General features: G+C 41.9%; 1 protein-coding gene and 1 long non-coding RNA gene across 3 annotated transcripts in view; one reads left to right on the top strand and one right to left on the bottom strand.

Moving 5' to 3' along the window:
* The window catches only part of SARAF (store-operated calcium entry associated regulatory factor), a 55597-nt gene extending 43467 nt beyond the window's left edge, over positions 1–12130 (top strand). For both annotated transcript variants that reach the window (XM_078676506.1, XM_078676508.1), the window contains exons 5-6: positions 8155–8282; positions 9783–12130. In XM_078676506.1, coding sequence (XP_078532632.1) covers positions 8155–8282; positions 9783–9808 — 154 coding nt within the window. In that variant the 3' untranslated portion in view covers positions 9809–12130. The remainder of the gene's footprint in view (positions 1–8154; positions 8283–9782) is intronic.
* LOC144818771 (uncharacterized) overlaps positions 1–17898 on the bottom strand; it is a 59578-nt gene that overhangs the window by 17796 nt on the left and 23884 nt on the right. The window lies entirely within an intron of this gene.

The raw sequence follows: 17898 nt of genomic DNA, 5'->3' as shown, positions 1-17898 counted from the left end.
GAAATTAAATTGAGTTTTAGAGCACTAAACCCAAAGGTATCAAAAGCTCCAAGCCATGTACTGAGACAAAGACCCACTGCTGGGGACATGCACAAAAAGAAGAGCTATGCATAAACTGGGCTAGAGAAAGATAAGAAAACAGGTAAATACTGCTGAAAAGCTATACTATAAGAACTAGGAAGAAAAGAGAAAGTTTTAGGATGTTTTCTTAAATAAGAAAAAGACTCAATTTGTGCAATGCAAGTAGAAAGAGTATTCCGTAGTCTTGCAGCAGCGAGGGAAAAAGAGTGACCACCCCATCTGGCCTTTCAAAACCCAGGGACAATTACCTTTGTACTAGATGCTCATCTCAAAGCCCTGCTTGTGGTGTACCATTGAAAAGACGATTTGATAAACAAAGATCCCTTTTGGTGTAAGGCCAGAAATACTGAACTGATCGCTTTGGAAATCAATTGTTACCTGACTGGCAGCCAGTGAAGGTTTCGAAGGCCATACCTGACTGAGAGCTATTTCTGGGGTATCCAAAATAAGACATACTATCGTGTTTTGCAGAAGCTGGAGTATCTTTGGAGAAGAGTTGTTGATATTTAAGTGCAATGCATTGCAGTAATCAAATTGCAAAGTAATCAGTACAATAGCCACTGATTTACACAGTTCTTCAGTAATAAAGGAATTTTTTTCCTTAAGGTTCTGATGATATAGAAACGGGTACTTGACAGGGTTGGATTGGGATTAAAAATATAGGCTCGGGCGTGTTACTGGCTTTCCGTAAAACACTGCTTCGATGAAGTTCTGTAAAAAGAAGGCGGGGGGGATCTCTGACAGAAGCATGTTTTCTTAGATAAACAAAACACAACTGATAACAAGTGAGGCCACTTCTGCTCAGGCCCCTTGCCACCTCCGACCCCCACCCCTCCATGCCTCGGTCTTAGCCGCATTTAATTTAACAAAGTTGTCTCTCATCCAGCTGCTAGCACCTGCCATGCCTTGTTTAAATTCATCGGCAATATGTGGCAAACTCTTAATAACTGACACAATAATTTGTGTGTCATCCGCATAGGATGATACCTGGAAGCCAAAGGACCTCACCAAGGCTGCAAGGGGGGGAACATAAAGATTAAAAAGAGTAGGGCTGAGCAGTGAGCCTGCCCCACACGGTGAACTAAATGCCTTGGCCCAGAACTCACCACAGCTAACAATTTGAAGCCTATCTGTAAGGAAGGAATGAAGAAGATAAAGCGCTGTGAAGTCCACACCTAGATGTTGTAGCCATGGAACTATGCGCGTGGGCATGACTGTATCGAAGGTCGCTGCTAAATCCAGCATGACCAAGGTGGCAACCCCGCTGTGGTCCACCTGGCTTCTACAATAGGCGTATACTCAGTGCTATGCTCACTCCTAAATCTGTTCTGATAGGAGTCCATCAGGTCAGGGTCTGTGATGAATTTAAGTAACTCCTGATTAATGTACTTCTCTAAAATTTTCTCTGGGGTAGGTAACCAAGAGATAGTGTGAGACTCTTTCAAATCATCAAGTTCTGCATTCGGTTTCTTTGGCAAAGGGATAACAATGTCTTCTTGCCCGGAACTAGGAAATTTTTCAGTTTCCAGAATGTGCTTAAAAATCTTCATCAGCTATTATGTCACTAAGTACGGAGCCAGCTGCAAGATTTTGGGAGGACATGGGCCTCACCGAGAACCTGATTTAATGCTCATCAAGAGTTATTTACCTTGAGGGACTGAGATGGGTATAAAAGCAGGCAGCTAAGGGGCTGTAGGAGTCAAGTGCTGGGCCCTATCCGGATCCTCATTAACCTAAGGAGCATTGAATTCAGACTATATATTTAAATTGTGTCCCTAAAAAAATTAGCAAATTCAACACAGAAGGTTTGTGAGGCATTTGCCTGTTGCTTACATGGAGGATTCGAAAGACTCTTGACCTGTTTAAATAATGAATCTGTAGAGTTTTTAGCTGACTTTATTTTCGTAGTATAAACAATGGATTTGGCTTTCAAAATAGAGCACTTGTATATTGCTAATAAAGCTTTCTGCTTGTTTTTCTGTGCATGGTTAGATTAGTGTGCCACCTGTGCTCCTGTCTGTGACATTGCCACCTGAGATCTTTGAGTTTTTTGGAGAACCAAAAGTTGTAACTTTCATGGAGGCTACAATGTCCAAAGCTGCCTCCAATCATATCGCTCTGTCTCTCTGGTCCCTCTGGTCCCTCTGGTCCCTCTGGTCCCTCTGGTCCCTCTGGTCCCTCTGGTCCCTCTGGTCCCTCTCGTCCCTCTCGTGCCCAGATGTTATGGAATGATATAAATGCGAAGTAGGGCATCTTTGGAAATTGGGAGGTTGGTGTGCTGGCAAGGGGAGTGGATAATATATATATTTTCCTATGTCTTTAATGGGCTTTGCTTATTAATGTGAGTTATTTGTTACTGCTAGTTGACAGGTTCATTAGGGAGTTTGTTGCTTTTATCTTGTGTGTAAATCTTTGGTTGCACTCTTGTGGCAATGCATTTTTATCTCCTTATATGCTTTTCTGCTTTATAGGCTTCGTCTGAACTTGATCCTCCAAGGGAATTCAACAGTATTTCTGTGATATATCTATCATTGGGGTAATAAAGCCAGCAAAACACTTATCGGGTTCTGCAGTAACATTATTCCGCAAGACCGCATAGCATTTCTGGTGAATGACAGTGGTGCAAAGCAAAAGGGTGATGTGAAGTTGGCCGGGGAGTTTGGAAGATATTTCGGATTCTTATATTCTGGCTTCTCGGGGGTTCTTCCTTTCTGGGGGAATGACTCCTGTGGAGAGGAAGAACTTAGAGGGGTAAATTATGGAGGGGTAATTGTCGGAGTCCCCACACAAATTCAGTCCCGCAAGATTCCTTGTCCATATGGATTCCCTACAGAATTAGTTAAGTTATGCTTTTCAAAACTTGCGGGTCCAATATTGGAAGTGATTTTGGAGGCATTGGAGGTAGAGAGACTACTAGCAGGCTAATGTATAGCTGAGATCAGTGAGCTTCTGAAGCCTGGCCAACCTCCTGAACAGTGCTCCTTTTATCACGCTAGTTTGGTTTTAAACATTGAGATAAAAATCATTGTAAAGGCCCCACCAAACTGAGTTCTTAAGAGTCATTAATTCATTATAATGAAATAAGTCACTTGTTGCACATTAGGAGAGTCCAAAATGCGCTAACCCTGGTAGATCTGCTGTGGGGCCAAGGGGTTATCTTATTTGCAGATTTTAAAAAAGTTTTTGATTCTGTGGGACGGGATTAGCAGCATAGTGGTGTATTGCCAAATCAGTAGATCGGTAAGATACGATCACACCTAGAGGGATGAAATGCGGGAGCTTATACATCACCTACCAGAGCAGTACAGACAAAGGGCACAAGAAACTGTATTAAAGGGGCTGACTGTCTCCAAAACCTCTATTAGATGTGCCCTTGGTGCCAAGGGCACTGCCTCCGCACCTGATCAACATGCCATTCGATGGAATGCATCTATACGGTCCTCGGGTTGAGCAGATACCAATACAGCAAAAGCCATCGGAGCTTTACAATCTCCATGCACTAGGGAGAATTTTCGTTGCACACAGTTTAGTGGAAATTCCGAAAACACCTCCCAGAAGTTCACACCTCTTATCAGAGGCAGAACAGCACACATAGCCTACCAGGGTATACTATAGGGGTTGAAACCGAGGAAACAACACTAGAGGAAGAGGTAGAGGTGGAGCGGCTAAATCGGCTACCCCAACCCAGCACTGGCTCCCTTATCCTCCCCCATCTCTGACCACACATCACCTGTCGGGGAAGACTATAAGAGTTCCTGCCACAGTGTAGCAACATCACTTCAGACTAGGCATTGTAGAAAACTGGTACTGCTTGGAGCTCACTACTACACCACCAAATATCCCACCACAACCACACTCCCTTTGACCTCAACATCAGCAGCAAGGGTGTCTACTCACTATATTTTCTAATTCCCAAAAAGAATGGCCACTCAGGCCCATCCTAGACCCTCCCACTCCTAAACAAGTATATCAAATTATAACATTTCCATATGGTTACACTACAAGATATAATACCACTTCTAAAGCAAGGCGACTTCATGATTGCCCTCAGTAAATATCACTATCTTGCTCACACACAGTTCACTTTGGAGCTACTTTCACAATCTGGGCTTTACCATATATTTAGCAAAATTCCATCTGCAGCCTCTGCAGATTCAATCCCTTCTAGGGGCTGTAATAAACTCCATTACTGGGAAAGTCCCACTCAAGACCCTGTGGCCTCTTTTTCAGCAAGCTTGTCAGATATGGTTTGCACCGTCATGCATTTGTTAGTTAGGATGGCCTCCTGTGTTGCCATAGTACAACACACCTAACTACACATGCGTCCCCTACCAAAGTACTTAGCAGAGTAGTGGTCGCAAGCTGAGGGTCAATGGGAAGATCTAGGTTTGGTAAAGGCCAGCACATATCGCTCTGCAGTGGTGGAGCAGCAAAAATTGGCAACACAGCACTTTTCTGGACCCTGTTCTGCAAGTGACCATTATCACGGATGGATCCCTCACAGATTGGGGAGCACATCTGCAGAATGTCAGTGTTCAAGGTCTGTGGACTTCCCTACAACAAACCTATTATATAAACTACCTAGAGTTGTTAGTGATTCAGTTGGCACTCCAGACGTTCTTCTGCCACATTAACAAGGCAGCCTTCCTGATCAAAACAGGCAACATGACTGCCATTTATGCCCTTCAGAAACGGGGGCACACACTTGCCTCCAACTGACCACATTACCACAAAGCATTTGGCAGTGGGCGATACACCACAAGGTTTGCATTCTAGCAGAGTATCTATCGGGACTTTTTCCGTAGGATACAGCGACAAGTCCACGAGTGGGACCTCCGTGACCCCCAAATACTACTCTTGGACTTCCCAACATTGGGGGTTTCCCAACATAGACCCGATCTCAACTATAGAAAACGCAAAATGCCCAAGCTTCGCCTCCAGGTTCCCAAACCCACAGTCCAGGGAAAATGCACTATGGATGAGCTGGCCAGAGATATTTGACTGTGCTTTTTCACCTCTCCCACTACTTGCATACGTGGTGAGGAAACTATGGTAGACCTCCCTCACATTAATTAACATGGCTCCCACGTGTTCCTGGCAACCTTTATTCACTACCCTCCTTGAGCTCTCAGTAGTTTCCCACAAGAAGCTCCCCAACTGGCCGGACCTTCGGACACAGCACCAGGGAACCTTAAGACAGCCCAAACCCAAATAACTCAATCAAATTTGGCTCTTGATATTTTAGCGTTTGGTACCTAAATTTACCCTCTGAGTGCATGGACTTTCTCAGGAAACTTTTTTTGAGTAGTCTTTAGCTGGTAAGATAGGAGTTTAGTGAGGACTTTTATATATCAATAGCGAAATAAAACAAGGTATTAACCTTTGGTTACGTTACTTTATCTTTCTCTTTACTTCACCCCCCTAAAGTTTTTCTTTTGCTGTCCCAAACCATTCGTTTTGGGAGTGGAAACCTGGATAATACTGATCTTCTTCTATAGGAGATTATACAAATTAGCTGTGAGGGGGCATACTTTAAGATTTGACTTTCAAAAGGCCATTGTATGTGTCTAGCTGCTGAACCTATGCAAAGATTAAAGCAGAACAAAACAGCGGATACTAGCAGTGCACGTATATTTCATGCAAACGTTTCTGTTTCTATATGTTGGTATTTTCCGGTTTACGCCACCTGGCCCCCGGGCTGTAAGCTACACGGCTCTGTCTTACCCTGTATGATCAGTTTGCTCATTTCTCAATTATTAGTGCCTTGAAGTAGACTTACCTGATTGTACTTCCGATCTGCTTTCCGCAATAAAAACATTTTTCAAAAAAAAAAAAGATTAAAGCAGAAGAAGCACAACACTCCCCACACCTCACCGATTTATTCAGTTTATGGGGCCAGCAGTATGATATATGAGCCAAGATTTGTGTTTACTGTGTACTCTGATCACAAAGGATTCATTGTGTAAATGACAATAGGATCTTGGTGATCAGTAACTTAGAAATCTTCCAGACGCTATGGCCGTTATCTAAATGTCCACTCGGCTAGAGTAGTGGGCTCAACTTGTTAGAAAATGCCACTCTGCTGTGCTTGCAGGGGATCTGAGAAATGCAAATAAAGCATTTTGATGCCGGGATGAAATCTGTATTGGATAAGGCCATGCTTCCACTGATCCTCTCCTGGGTAATGTTTATGACAGCCCGTGCAGGAGAGGGACCTCAGAGTCTTGAGGAATCCAAAGCAGACTGTTTATACATAATGCGGCCCTAGAACCCTACAAGAATGGACACCATTTATGCATGGTTTATGTAGTTGTGAGCGATTGCCTATATGTCAGGTGTTGGATGTGTTTGGTCATGTTTTGGGGATTTCCAAGTTATATTTTCACTTTCGCCTTAGTACCGCAGCTACAAACATCTAAGTCTCCCTCTGACCGTCTGAATAATCTTGAGGACATGCAAGTAGTTAGAGTGAATCACTGACCTTCTTAAAGTTGTGTACTATGGAGTGCCATACTCCTATTCTGTTAAGTGGACATTGTCACATGATGCCAGTGGCGTGACAAAATGATGCCCCCACCCTGAGTCTCTCACATCTTATAGATATTCATTGACTCTGGGCTGAATGATGCCCCCCCCCCCCCCCACAGGAGCCTTTGTGAAGCCCCTGCATGATGCATTAGCTTATGTAGGAATAATTCTGAACTATTTTGGAATAGTTTATTTGCAGTGTTTCAAAGAATTGTGCACACAATTGTGAACGAAAATCTTCACAGTTCTGCACACGTTTCTTTAAAATTCCACAAACTGCACACTTTCCCCATCTTCATCTTGCTATTCAATGTATTCTTTTAATGATTTGGGAAATCACTGAGATCAGAATGTTTCTGCGTTGTAAATATTTTACCCTATCTCACTTCATTGTAGATTCAGCATTTCTAGGTATGGCAGAATTACAGCGGTACTGCTGCATTAATATACAACTTGGAGGGGAAAAGAGTGGTGTGTGGAATGCTTAAATACATCGCAGCCCTCTGGTAAATACTCTTGGCTGCATTCAAGTCCATGGTTTATTGGCTAATTGTGCCACTCAGACACGGAGCAAACATGCAAATCGGCCTCAGTCCTGCCTGGTCTGTTTAGTTGAGCCTCCCCATGTACGAGGATTATACCTGCATGTGGAACCCTAGTTTGCTGGACCATTGGACTCCAGCTGCAACTCACTGATGTGGCCCAACGAGGCCTACATCGGCCTTGGTACTACACGTGTTCCCATCTAGAGGAAACCTGTCCGATTAACCTGAAATGACAATTACTAGGTGAGGAAAACAATGATTTACCTATGCTTGTCCCGTTCCCTGTCTGTTATGCGACAAAGAATCTAAAATTAACGCTGGGCTGGATTGTGGTGCAAAGTAATTATTCGTAACTGTAATGAATGCAAGCATTTCAACCATAACCTTTTTGTTTTAAATGAGTTCATTTTAGTAAAATAGGTATGCCCAGGTATGGGAACTGACCTCACTGTGCAGTAAGACTAAAGCTGCACTTCAGTATTGAGGTCAAACCAGGCCAAAACAATCCTGTGGTTGATGGTTTTCCCTTTCATGGAGACTTGCCCTGGCAGTCCAGGCTGTACCACCCCTTTTGGTTTTCATATGATTTACAAATGTGCAGGTTAAACGACGGGTATGCTGCCAAAAGCAGTTACTAGTGGCTCAGGTGAATTCAGTCATTCTTCCCATCAGTCTTTGTGCTACATAAATATGCAAGCTGATTTGCCTTTGGGATATTACAGTCTTGACTTGTATTTTTCATTCAAATACTTAATCTTTTCCCACTTTTTATGTCTAGTACAGAAAGGACCCTTGCTTAATGATATGTGGTTTAACTCAATGTAACATTCAGTTTACCACAAATCTTTATTAATCTGGAGTCTCAACGGCCACAGAATTGATGTTCCTTCTTTTGTGAAAAAATTCAATTTTGCCTGGGGAGCAAAGTGTTACCAAAAATGGGCAACTTTTTTCACAATTAAAATGACTCCTTTCAATGTTTTTGTCATATTTTACTTAGATCCCAGCCCCACCAGTCATCCTTTTTCAACACAGGAACTGGCGGGTATTCCTCCTTCCCGTCCTTTGGAAGTTCAAGTAGTCACAGCCCTTCGCCACCAGCAAGTTCTGGGACAAGAACAGCTTCAGGTAATCCACAGTGTTTTTAGTCTCATTCATTTTTGCCAGTTAAACCAGAAGCATAGAGTCTTTGTGTGGTTCAACCATAGGATGTAAATGAAATGTTATCTGAAATGATATGTCTAGTTGAATATATATTTCAGTTGGCTCTCTTCTTAGCACTCTAATTGTCCAGACCTCCCTTCAAATAGTTTATTAAAAACTGGTCTCAATGTTTTCAGTGCGACCCCATTACAGTTGTCCCTTGGGGACCAATAAGATTTTCCCTGGGAGTATCCAATGTTAGGGGCTCATAACCCAAAAGTAAATGCTTGTGTTAAAGTTTTTCTTATTTGTTTTTTAGGCCAAGGTACCCGCCGACCCTGGGGCCCCTCAAGATCTAGGGTGTCGTAATTTCAATTTGCATCTCGACATAAGGGGATAGAGGCCAAATGTCACTTTAAACCGTGATCTCTCTATAACAATAATGCCTAAATAGTATGTTAAAAAGGTTCTAAAATCAGTACGACTGGCTTCTTTTAAGTCAAGATCCCTCACCAGGTATAAGAAGGTTCTAAATCTCAGGGACTGGTAAAGGAAGATATAAGGCAGATTGAGGACTGTGTGGGCTAGTCAGTGATGCATTAAAACATTTACAGCACAACTACTCAGGCAATTGCTGTTTGAGTTCCACTGATCTTAAAAGACCCACTGGGTGCAAAGATCTCGCTCATATTTGTGATATTAGCTTCCATGTATATCTTCTGTCGTCAGGGCAGCTTGGGGAATAGCAAGTACATATCACAATGCATCTTTCAGTTATTAAGGAATGCAGTGAGGTGGGGACCTGATGCATCATTGGCATTGCCCCCGAGTGCTCAGTTTTTGTCGCAGGAACTTGTAAATTGAAAAACCAAATTGTGCCCCCGAAGCGCAGTTTGTTTGCCTGCAGGCTGGATTTGTGAATTGCGCAATTCCAAATTACTTTGATGAATATACCCCTTAGTATTCTCTTCTTTGAGCTTCTATCCTGACAAGTGAAACTTGTATTATGGACACTTCAGCAAGAGGCTGTGGTGACATTTGCTTTCTCCATTGAGAAGAAAAAGCGTTATTCCCCTTTTGCTTTCTGTATCCATAAATACTAAAGATTGCAATCCAAATCATGTTCCATTAAATACACAGAAGTGTAATGTAAAAAATGGCTTATTTTGGTACTTTTGTCATGTGGGCCCGTTTTCAATCGATCATAAGTAACATTACTCGGATTGCAATAAAACAGTACCCTTCAGCGACTGGCTTTGTTCAGCCTGAGTTAGACTGCCTTTCATATTATAGGTGGTGTGTAGCTCACAAGAACATTGTTCAAAATTTAAGGAGCTCATATAATTTCAGATTGCCTTGTTGCTTTCCTATGCAGAGGTTTCATTGTGTGTTTGGACCACAATCCCGTGCCAAAAATGGTCTTACTTGGATGTTTCCCTAATTATAATTTAAATTTACACCGCGTTCTTCTCTATTTTTCTGCAGGATTTGGTGGAACTAAACGAAGATAGAACGTTAAACCTGGAAAACCTTCAAGAAAACAGCTTTCTAAGGAATCTTACTTTGTTCTGGAAACATAATATTTGAATATCAGATTTACAGAACTGAATACTCCTTGAAATTCAGTTCAAGGTTTTAGTCCTATAATAAAAACCAGATTGGTAGCCTGAGCTCTAGTTTTAAATTATTTGCACAGAGGAATTTAAAACTATCAGAGATTCTTAAAAAAAAATGTTTACTTGATATGTTTTCTTTGTCCACAGAAAGCGTTTGCAACTTTTGGCAAAGATAAACTGCCCTGATGCCTTAAAATATTGTTAGTGTCTAGTGAAAGTGTGCACAGGAGCCAATGTAGCAGCCTTGCAGCTTTCCACCAGAGAAATGTGTTCAATAATATGAGAGCCTGCTATTTTAATAAATAAAGATGGAGTAGTAAACATTTAGGGCTATAACATAGCAAAAATAAATGTAGTGACCACTCATGTGGAGATGGCATCCTGGGAGAGCATTCCCATTGTCAGTGCCACTTAATTTATACACTTTTCAATATACACATTTATTTCGGTTGGTAATTGTTCGAGATTTTTGGAAAATGTCTGGATCTATAACCACATCTTGGGTCATCGTGCAATTAAGTCTCACACTGGCGTTCCTGAAAGAGTGGTGCATTTTATATGAAGTTTAGTTGTAGTCCCAGTCCGGTGCAGATAGTGATTACATAGACCTCTAGAATCAGGCACCGAATTGTACTCCAATGCGGTTACATAGTCTTTATTTTTGTATTTTATTTGCGGTATTTTAGGTGTTTCATTTGAACGGAGGGTTTAATATCTGAGCATTGTACTTTTTCACACACTTGTATTAAACATTTTAATTACAATGTGCGTATATCATGAGATTGATTTAACATCACATTTTTTTTTTTAACTGGACACTTTGTGCTTTGTCACTAGTACTTTATAATTAAATATATATTGTATTCAGAGATATTAATTTTGTGCAGATTTTTCCTTAAATTAATTTAGCAATTCTTAACCATTTTTAGCATTTTTGTTTTTCCAATGCAGTTTCGTGTTTGGAATTTATGCTGTATGATGTCTATTGCTGTGTGGAGTTGTCTTCTCTATTGTAGGTGTATAAGGACTATATTATTAATCTGGAAAAGAATGGGTTTTCGGGTACTTATACCTTTTATTTCGTAGTTATTTTGGAGTGCTGTAGGGGCAAACCGTGTTAGCGCAAAGGACTATTTTTTCTGGCAGATGACTAGAATTGGTAAGTTTCATGTCCATACTTGTAGATCCAATCACTAGCCCCCCTTTCGCAGGCTGCTACTGCTGCAGACATTTAGGCTGCTACTGCTCAATGGATAATGTTTAGATTAAGACATAAATAGTCTAGTCTATGCCAAGGCTAGTACTTTGTAGGAGTGAGGTTGTGTTGTACTGTGGCAAACTGGGAGGTTAATACTTGCACCTTCATCGCCACCAGATTTACTACAGAACACATCACTGTTTGAATGCAGTGATACAGCAGCACCCAAAGGGGTGAGGCTACAGCAGGAAAATGCTAAACAAATAAAAATGGTATACAGGATCCATAACAAAGGGACCAGTCACTTTTGATCCTCAGACAGTAGGGCAGATCTACTGGCTAGTATGTGAAATTCTCTTCTCTCAATGTGAGGGGTGTTTTAAAGAAATGGGCACTGCCTATGCACCGTCACCAAAAATGAGCAACTTGATTTGTAAATTGGGAAAAATTGAAGTGTGTTTGGTTGACATCAACTTTATGCAACCTCTGAATAAGTTCACAGAGGTTATTAAACTGCTAGTAAACTCAAAATGAATAGAACAATGTTATGTTGTTTGGTTTGTAAAGCATGTGATTAGCCAGAGGTGTCATGGCGCTAAAAATGTAAGAGGAGGCAGTATCAAAAACCGAGGCTATTGATGCAAATGTGTTTTTAGCATATTGCGATATTAAATGATATGTGGATCAGCATTCCTTCAGCACATACTTAGCCTTAAAACTGGGAAATGGAGCATCTACTTGGGTACACAGAAACAAAGTCAGCTTTGAAAAGAAAGCTTGTTTACATTATTTGATGCGTCTTTTAAATTGCACAGATAGGAAGCAATTGTTCTGTTTATTCTTGTGTACACTTTTGAAAACTGGCTATTATTTTATAAAACCTTTTATAGTACAGGTTTAATTAGATCTCATTCACTTCTTAATTTGCAATTTGTGCTTGGAGGGTGTAAAGGTATGTGATATTTGTGGGATAGAAACAAATACTGTATATTAAAAATAAATGTAACCATAACTTGAAAGCTGCTTACACTGGTATTGGAAATGTATTGTTAACTGCCAATGTTCAAAATACTAAGTAATGTCATAAAAATTGCTTTCTGGCGTGAATCTGTTGTAGATTCGGGGCGGAGTCCAAGATGGCGGAGTGAGGACTCTGCTTGCGGCGCGCTAGGAGCTCTCTCCCTCCTCTTGGCGATATCGGCTATGCTTGCAGATCTATCAAAAACTTCCCAACCCCGATAGCTGGTCTTAACAAACTTAAACCTAACGAAGCCGGGCGGCGAAGTGAAGTGAAGTGCAGTGCAGTGCGATTGCACGGAGCATACTGAGCACAAATATCGGATGAGACGAGGTCAGATGGAGTAAAGCGGACGCAGCGCCTTAGTCTGACTCACCAGTGTTGTGCCGGCTGTCTGCTCGAGGTGAAGGCATCGGAATACATCGGATACGGTCCAGAGCCCATGTCTGCCTCCTGACGCCCCCTGACATACTCCGTAGAGCCCGTGACGGTGCAACCGAGAGAGCTCTCTCAACGGCGCCAACGGCATCAGCTGGCAGGACAGGGCGTTGCTGACCGGCAGCCTCAGTGCTGCGTGTCGACTACCGTTGTGTGTCTGATCGATAGGGAAGAAAAAAAAAAGAGAAAAAAAACGCTGGAAGATCTGCTGCAACTGTTGGAACTTGCTTCTGTCACAGCCAAAGGCTTACGGAGGCTGACGGATGCTGTTGCACACCACGAAGATTTGGCGAGCTGTGAAGGTCTGGCTCGAGAGAAGGCTCACTCACTCTGGGCTCATTGTTTTTGGACTGGCCAAACCAAGGCTTTCAACTACATTTGCAACCATAAATACAAAAGGTATGTCACCCAAGCACCCTCCGCGAACTACTCGAAACACTAAAAACTCAACAATCGCCGCCGCGGCTGCTGCTGTAACGATCACTGTGCCTGCACCTGTACCTGTATCTTTAACCACGGCAGTAATGGTAACCTCGATCCCGGGCCCTGTCCCTGCCTCAGCCTCAGCCTCAGCCTCAGCCTCAGCCCCTGCTCTGCAACCTGCAGGGATCACTGTAACCAACACGCTGGGGGGCGCTGAGAAAATGGCAATGAGCATCAAGGTGAATGAAACGGAAGCAGAAAGGGCAATGCAAGCCTCATCAGCAGCCCAGGGAGCGAAAGACAACCTTGATAAAATCACTATTACCAAGAGGAACGATAAGAAGATGGCAGGTAAGACGGTCCTGCGTCCTCCCTTACTTAACTGTGGGACAGTTCCTAAAAAAAATAATGTAAAAAAAAAATACAGACACTAATGAAAGTGCTAAAGTCGGGACAAATATAGGGGAGGGCGGAGGCTCATCCAACAAAAATGACAATAACGATAATACCTCTATCCTGACTGAAGGTAACAAGACACAAGAGATAATAGAGCTAGAAAGCCCCGAGACAACTAGTGGGCTAGAAGTGGCAAAGGAGGTGTTAAACGAGGAAAAGTCTAACTGTCTCGTCACTGAATCTAGGAGCAATTACGGAACAGAACATTCTCCGGAACTTAATGAGGAGTATTTCTCTTCTGAGGACTGTGACTATGATACAGAGGAGGAATCAGACAAACCTGCGAATAAGACCCTGACCAAGCTGCCACCACGGAAACGCAGAGGCAAGGCTAAGACAATTCATTAAAAAAAAGGTAGAACTCTGACCAACATGGTAGCAGGAGTAATCCCCCTGAGTACAAGAAAAACTGTTACTGACAAAAGCCCTTTAAGAAAGTGGATGGAGGCTAAGGGACTAGTTAAAAACATGACTTTAAGGCTCTCAGGGGGCAGCCCTACAGACAACGATAATGGGATACAACAGCTCCAGGAAAATGGGCCTTATTCAATGACGCAAACTCCCAATCTTAACAAACAGGCTAGCGAACAGATCAAAGGGGGTAATGACCTCCCTGGAGCTACATCCCTATCGGATCCAGCAGCCTCAGCAGACCTGGGCTCGGACTATGACCTAAACCAATCTTACGTTGAAAGCAGGCAGGGGAAACTAAGGGAAGAGCCCAAGCTGGGCAAGACCGAACACCCCCAGTTAGACGCCATTCTAAATCTTCTTGTAAATCAAAGGGCAGAGTCAGAGGCACATTACCAGCAGTTAAAAAGCGATAACATAAGACTGCAAACTTCAATAACCGATATAGCCTCCATACTAAAGGGAGTCACACAGGAGATAACGGAGCTCCAACAGCGTACAGTTCTGGTCGAAGAAAGATCGCAAAGGGTCGACGCTAGTGTGGAGCGACATGACACAGTACTTACCCAGTTACAGGGGAAAGTGGACGACCTGGAAAATCGCTTAAGACGATCTAATCTCAAACTATATGGAATCCCGGAAGGGGCAGAGGGGTCTGACCCCAGGGCCTTCTTGGTGAAACTGATGCCCCGTGCATTCCCTGAACTTTCTGATTGGGACTGGGACTCCCAAATTCAAAGAGCACATCGGCTCCCACTAGGCCAAAAACATCTTAATAGTAAATTCTCACGTCCGTTATTGATTTATTTTGGCAACTTTCTGCTACGACAAGCGGTGTGGCAAAAAGCTAAACCCAACACTCCGATAATTATCGATAATCTCACTATCTTTGCACGCTCGGACTTAAGCAAAGCTACGATGGATAAGAGATGGGAAATGCGCAAATTAATTGACCCAATTAATAAACTTGGTGGCTCAGCATACCTGCAGGAACCAGCTCGACTCAAAGTGATCATGAACGGACATACAAACTTTTTTTATGAAGCGCAGGCATTCATAACCAGTGTCAATAAGAGTAATTAGACATAGAGTCGAAATGAAAGGAGGTGGTCTATACCTATCTTTGTGCTCTGGGGGAAAATAAGGGGGGGATAAGGGGGGAAAAAAAAGGAAAAAAAAGAGAAAAAAGGGTTGTGGGGACTGAACTAACACTGTTAGTAGATATAAAGTCATTAAAGGTGGAGGGGGGGGTTGTCCTAGGTTCTTAGCCGCAAGAGCTGCCTCATCAACGGCAGCAGTAGGTAAGGAGGGGGAGGGTAGGTCTTCGCAGTTCGGGGGGGTGTGTGTAGGGTGGAAGGGTGGTTGGAGGGCGGGGCGAAAAGGGGGGAAGAAAAAAATATTTTCAATCTGGTAGAAAGACTCGAGGAGAGATTTATGTTTGTAAAGCACTTTTTCTTACATGTTGAAGAACATCAAACTATGCTGTTAATAGGCACCACTGACTATATTTACTACTTTAAAGATGCAAAGGATTAGATGTATAGCATGGAACGTCTCTGGGCTAAACAATAAGCGTAAGAGACATTTAGTCACTGAAGAATTAAACTTGTATAATCCCCATCTAGTTTTTCTGTCAGAAACTCATATCATAGATAGTGATAAGAAGCTACTGAACCAACTGGGCTTTGAGATGATAACCTACTCAGCAGCTGCTTCTCATGTCAGGGGGGTGGCTATATTAAAAGACAAAAGATTCAATGTAGAAATAACTAGGACGCAATCTGACAAATGGGGGAGGTGGGCAATTACTCAACTATGTCATAACAATGTGAAGCTCGTGGCATGTGTTGTATATGGACCAAATAGAGAAGATCCAAGAATATATGAACAACTAAGTATAGCCTTATTAGGATGGGAAGGAGAAGTCATAATTATGGGTGATTTTAATTGCATTATGAATTGTCAGACAGATACAACACGCCCTGGTAATCATGTCCGAATGCCTAGAACTAGAACGTCTATTTTTAATTTATGTAAGCTGCATAATGTTAGAGATGTTTGGAGCTCATTATATCCGAATATTCCCGGTTATACATACTATTCCGCTCCTCACAAACTATGTTCACGCTTAGATATGGCTTTAATATCAGATTCGTTGATGAGCTCTATCTCAACAATGGTTATATACCCACGCATCACATCTGATCATAACCCTATTATGGTTGAACTAATTACTTCTCAAAAACGCAATCCCCCTAGAGCCTTTACGTTTCCAAGGAATTTAATGTCGAATATGATTTTCATTACACAACTGAAACAACACATTATAGAATTTTTGATCTTTAATAGAAATACTGCTTCTTGCCTAACAGTTTGGGACACATGCAAAGCTAGTATTAGAGGGTTTGTACAGACGTATATCCTAAAACAAAATCAAGAAAAACGCAAGCGCAATTTAACCCTGACTTCGGATATCGCTGCAGAAGAGGTTAAACTAGTTGAGGCGCTAAGAGGAAATCAGACAACTTTGGCTATTAATACAAACCTTAGTCGGCTAAAATGCAAGACCAAAGAAAACTTGTTAAGAAAAAGGAGTGCACAGATCCACAAATATAAATTCACACAATATGAAGGAGGTGACAAAATTGGCAAAATTTTAGCATTTAAAGTAGCAGAAGATAGAGCAGAATCTACGGTCTCACAAATCATAGGAGTTGACAATAAGAGATATAACCAGACAGACAATATAATACAACAATTTGCCAAATACTATGAAACTTTATATACGCCGGAAAACACTCCTAATGGCAATACAATTGATAACTACCTAAAAGAGAATCCTACGAACAAAATAACCATCTCTGAAGCAGAAACCTTGGCTTTAGAAATAACTAGAGAAGAATTGAACGAAGCTATAAAAACGTTACCACTAGGTAAAGCGGCTGGGGAAGACACCATCCCTTTGGAACTGTATAAATCATGTATGGAAGAATTAACACCCCTTCTTCTAGAAGTAGTAAACCATATAAGTAGAACAGGGTCCGCTCCGCACTCTTGGAATAAGGCGAAAATTGTATTCTTTCACAAAAAGGGTAAACCCAAAGAGGAGATGGGCTCATATAGACCTATCTCCTTAATCAATGCCGACGCTAAGATATTTGCAAAATGCTTAGCCAGAAGACTCGCACCGTTATTGCCTAAAATAGTAAGTACACAACAACACGGGTTTGTGGTGGGGAGGGACACATCTGCCCATGTAAACACAGCAATAACAGCTTTCGACATAGCTGAGGTAGAGCCTACTCCCTTAGCAATGATAATGCTTGATGCTGAAAAAGCATTCGATCGGGTGGGATGGGACTATCTATGGCACATAATGGGACATATGGGGTTCAGCGGAAACTTTCTAAATGGGATCCGCGCCCTTTATGACAATCCAACCGCATACATTAGTTATTGCGGTCTTATGTCAAACTATTTTGCAATCAGGAGAGGCACACGTCAAGGGTGCCCCTTATCCCCTTTATTATTCGCCTTATCATTAGAACCGTTTTTAAAGGCATTGGATAATCAACCAGAAATAACTCCCTTTAAAACCAGCGGGCAGAGCCTAAAAATAACCGCATAGGCGGATGACATTGCCATTTATGCGACTGAGGCTACCGACTCCCTGAAAGTAATTATTTTAGAGGCATCCAAATTTGGCAATGTATCTGGTTATAAATGAAACACTCACAAAACCCAAATAATAGCTAATTTTGTCCCTCTCCAACCAATGCCTGAAATTTGTAAGACTGCGATTTATTTAGGAGTACAAATCACCTCAAAAATTAAAGAGCTAAACAAGATCAACTACAATAAACTTATGAAAACCACCATTGTGAATTTAAAAAATGGCACCGACTTCCATTAAATTTAATTGGCAGAATAAATTTAATAAAAATGAAAATCATACCCAAATATTTATATTTATTCAGATCAATCCCGTTGGCACAAAATAAGCTTTTTTTCAAACAACTAGATAGCGCTTTTTGTAACTTT

This window comes from Lissotriton helveticus, chromosome 2_1 (genome assembly GCF_964261635.1).
Source record: "Lissotriton helveticus chromosome 2_1, aLisHel1.1, whole genome shotgun sequence".
Classification (NCBI taxonomy): Eukaryota; Metazoa; Chordata; class Amphibia; order Caudata; family Salamandridae; genus Lissotriton; species Lissotriton helveticus.
This window is presented reverse-complemented; position numbering and strand designations above follow the sequence as displayed.